Raw genomic sequence first — 3,475 nt, 5'->3', positions numbered from 1 at the left:
TCTGCTACGCAGACAAGTTCTGTTGGCTTTGGCGGCGCAGGAAAACGTTACTTTTTGGTCGCAAAGCTCTCTTTGCGTCATTACCGCGGCGACGCCACCACCTACGCACTGGACACATTCAAATCGAACTTTAGACCTAACAAAGACAGCTAATCATTAAAAGGACAACTGATTGCACACACACTCCCCACAGTGCAACCTTGGTGATGGCAGCATGCAATATACCTATAGAGAAGCCGCTTAGAGCAGGGCCGTCCGGGAGAATTAGCTGTCATAACCGCTGCAGCAAGTGCTCTTCCTGAGGATTATTTCCTCAACAGGCATACAATGTGCCTGCAGTTAAAGTATTACATCAAGGGTAAAGGCAACGCAGGGGCAGCCCCCTCAGAGCCGCTTTGCCACGCCACATACTTTTATGACATCGTGAAAGCTAGCAACTGTCGCGTTGCAGCAAATGCCCAATTCTTTAGCCTGCCAGCGGTGTGTTGCTGCTGCAGCATACTGTGTAGGGGAAGCACCAGCGCCACAATAACGAGGATGAGCAAAGCCAGTCCTCCTCCTACATCAAGGTCCCGCCCACACTTACGCTGTTATTGCTGTTGCATCCGCATTTCAGCCAAGGAGCAGAACATTCCGTATGGCAAGAAAGCCGTTAGGGGCCATTCGTCCCTTTGCCTCTTCTGCCGATACCCAAGCCCAATCCCTCACAGGACTATCCGCCGGTGGAGACACTTGTGGTTGTTCAGGGACGTGGTAGGCACGGTAGTAAAAAACCTAAAGCAACAGCAGTCGCACTCGCCGCCGCAACAGCAGTACATATGGGTACAGAGGCCTGCAGTAGTACATATGAGCCCAAGAGATCGACGTTAGGGTTCTAGTGTCCCATGTGGCCCGTTGTCTATAGCAGCCGAGGGGACAGGCGCTACTGGAGCGAATCGGGGAGAGCTAGCGCGAAGCAGTGGAATTTGAGCGTGCCTGTGCAATGTGCAGGAGTGGCAGACAGTGTGGAGATAAATCTGCAGGAGAAAAGGTTTCAGGTTGGCATACCTCTCGGCCCTGAACAACAGCAGTAGGCTTGGTTCGCATCTTCCGCACTGCTGCAGGGGCGAAGCCTATCATAAAGGGGGCCTCACGCAAACCCAGCTGCTTAACGCACAGCCTTGCCAATGTCTGCAACAATAACAGAAATAAAAACAAGGTTGGAGGCAGCAGTACCAGCAGCAGGTAGTGCTGCCGGAGGAGGGAACTGAGGCTGCAGAGCGGCAATGGAGATACGGGACTTTCCACAGCGAGACAATTGAAGACAAATGACAAAGGGAAAAGATAGACGTGAACAAAAACGAATCAGTAGACTTGTTCCAACGAATGCAATTACACAGTGCCAGCTTTCTGTCAGACAGTTTCGAATTTCAGGTCAAAATGTGCTGTCCACCGTATCTGTATTTGCATCTACAGTCTAATGGACTACATCACCATCCAATGAAAAGACGACGACACATGTTTCCTAAACTGTGCCGGTAGCTAGTGCACAAGGCTTCAGAAGGATTCTTCCCAGCTCACCTGGCGCATCGTCTGTCCGTGTCGTCTGTCTTCCACCGGAAGCTGCCACCCGTTGCCGTACTTTACAAGCAGTAGCAGCACTCTTTCTGGGTGCTGCGATAGTAAACGGTCCTCCCTTTCGGCTGCTGAACATGCTACTTCCATGGCACGATCTGACATCCCCTGCACAAAAGCCACGGGCAAGTCACAGAATACCTGCTAAATACACTGCTCACTGCTGCGGCAGCTGCTGCTCCAGTCAAACAAGCTGTTCCTGCACCGAAACAGCCGAGCATACCGCATTCTCCTGCTGCTTCCTTCGTTGTTTCCTCAACTTTTGCCTATCCATCATCAAGCCCTCTTGCTGGAGCAGCATGTCCAGTTCAGAAAGGTCCGCATCGCCTGTCTTTTGTTGCTGGTTCTCCCGTTGCTCCTGTTGCGTTTCTAGCGGGTGCCCTGGCAGTTGCATGCATGTTATTTCGTCAGGCATTGCACTGTTATTTGTTCTTCTCTCCCAATCCTCTTTAAACAGCCGAAATTGCTGCTCGTAAAGCGGCTCTCTATACACCAGTGGCAGCCGCTGCAGCAGCAACGAAGCTTGCACCTTTAAGCCCCGATGAACGGATACTTCATAGTCAGGAGGAGGGTGGTTCAACAACAACGTGCTTGCGCGCAGCAAGCGTAATTCAGTTGATGAGGGAACGTGGAGCTCTGATGGAGGACCCGCAGGACTTGCTGGTGCTACTCTTGCTGCAGCTGCTGCGTCCGTGTGGAAAAAATTAGCATTGCAGCGGAAGCGGCAAAGCCCAGAAGGTGAAACCACAAGCATCGCTGTCCTTAATATCATTTTTGATCTTCTCCCTGCTGTTGCAACGGTTGCTTCCATTTCTGTGGCTGCCCGTATGAAGTGGTCATCGGTCCCTATTGAACCACTCGACGCCCATGCACGGCACAGCTGTGAATGCGGCACACAGGTTGGCGCTCCACATGGTGCACAAGCCGTCCCATACAGACGTCTTGATAGAGGAAGATGGCGCATTACGAGCATGCGGGATGCGGCAATTGCCCACTGCCGTTACGGGGTAGGTGTCGGGATATACTTATGTGCCGCTGGGACCTCTGCGCAACCCTTGCAGGCAGGTAAGCTGGAAAACAGCACACCTCTAGATATGTGTACCCTTGCCGAGTTATTGCACTATGGCCACGGCATTGTTGTGCACGCACTGGAGCAGTCCAAGCAACAAAATGAATTCCCACCTCAAGGTTTAGCAGTCGTGATTAGCTACCTCACACTGAGGTTTTATACTGCTCTAAGAATCTTGCGTGCTGGCACTACTAAACAGTAACAGGACAAGAGCATCAACCGCATCTGCAGCATCGAGCAAGCCCCGTTGTTTTGAGGGCCCCGCTGCTCTCTTCCCCAGATGGCGACAGGAGATTAGAACCGCTATTTTGGAGTTTTTATTGTATCCATTTCCCTTTGTTTGCCTTCATTTACCTCGGAGAAGACTCCAAAATGTCGTCTAAGGACCCACGCTCCGTCATCGACCCCTCAAAGTTTCTCAACAGAAAGGTCCGAGTCAAGTTCTCTGGAGGGCGCGAGGGTAAGGCCACTCAGGAGCCTCTACAGCAAACTCAAATGCTATCCGAAAGATAATTTACATAGTTGGAGGTGCTAGGGCATATCATGCCCAGGTTGACATTCCGGCGCATGTCCTACGTCCATAGCTGGCCGCTTGGGGGCCCTGCCTAGGGCCGCCCGACACTTCACCATTACACCAGCCCATGCGCACATGGCTCTATCCTGAAACAGGATCCTTAAGTGAGTCCCCGGGGGTGCTGGTCCATCTTCGTGAGCTATGTAGTTGGTACCCGTTGAGGCGTTTTCTGCGTGTTTGCAGTGGAGGGAACCCTCAAGGGCCATGATGCCGAAACG

General features: G+C 52.1%; 1 protein-coding gene across 1 annotated transcript; it reads right to left on the bottom strand.

Annotated features, from left to right (window-relative positions):
• Positions 1-590: 590 nt before the first annotated feature.
• Positions 591-2,386, bottom strand: EMWEY_00058730 (hypothetical protein, conserved; the record flags this gene model as incomplete). Its single annotated transcript, XM_013480896.1, has 4 exons — positions 591-680; positions 1,048-1,170; positions 1,561-1,722; positions 1,838-2,386. 4 exons carry the CDS (start codon positions 2,384-2,386, stop codon positions 591-593), a joined length of 924 nt encoding a protein of 307 aa, XP_013336350.1.
• Between the last annotated feature and the right edge of the window lie 1,089 nt (positions 2,387-3,475).

Source organism: Eimeria maxima, genomic scaffold, assembly GCF_000499605.1.
Source record: "Eimeria maxima Weybridge genomic scaffold, Emw_scaff2492, whole genome shotgun sequence".
NCBI lineage: Eukaryota > Apicomplexa > Conoidasida > Eucoccidiorida > Eimeriidae > Eimeria > Eimeria maxima.
This window is presented reverse-complemented; position numbering and strand designations above follow the sequence as displayed.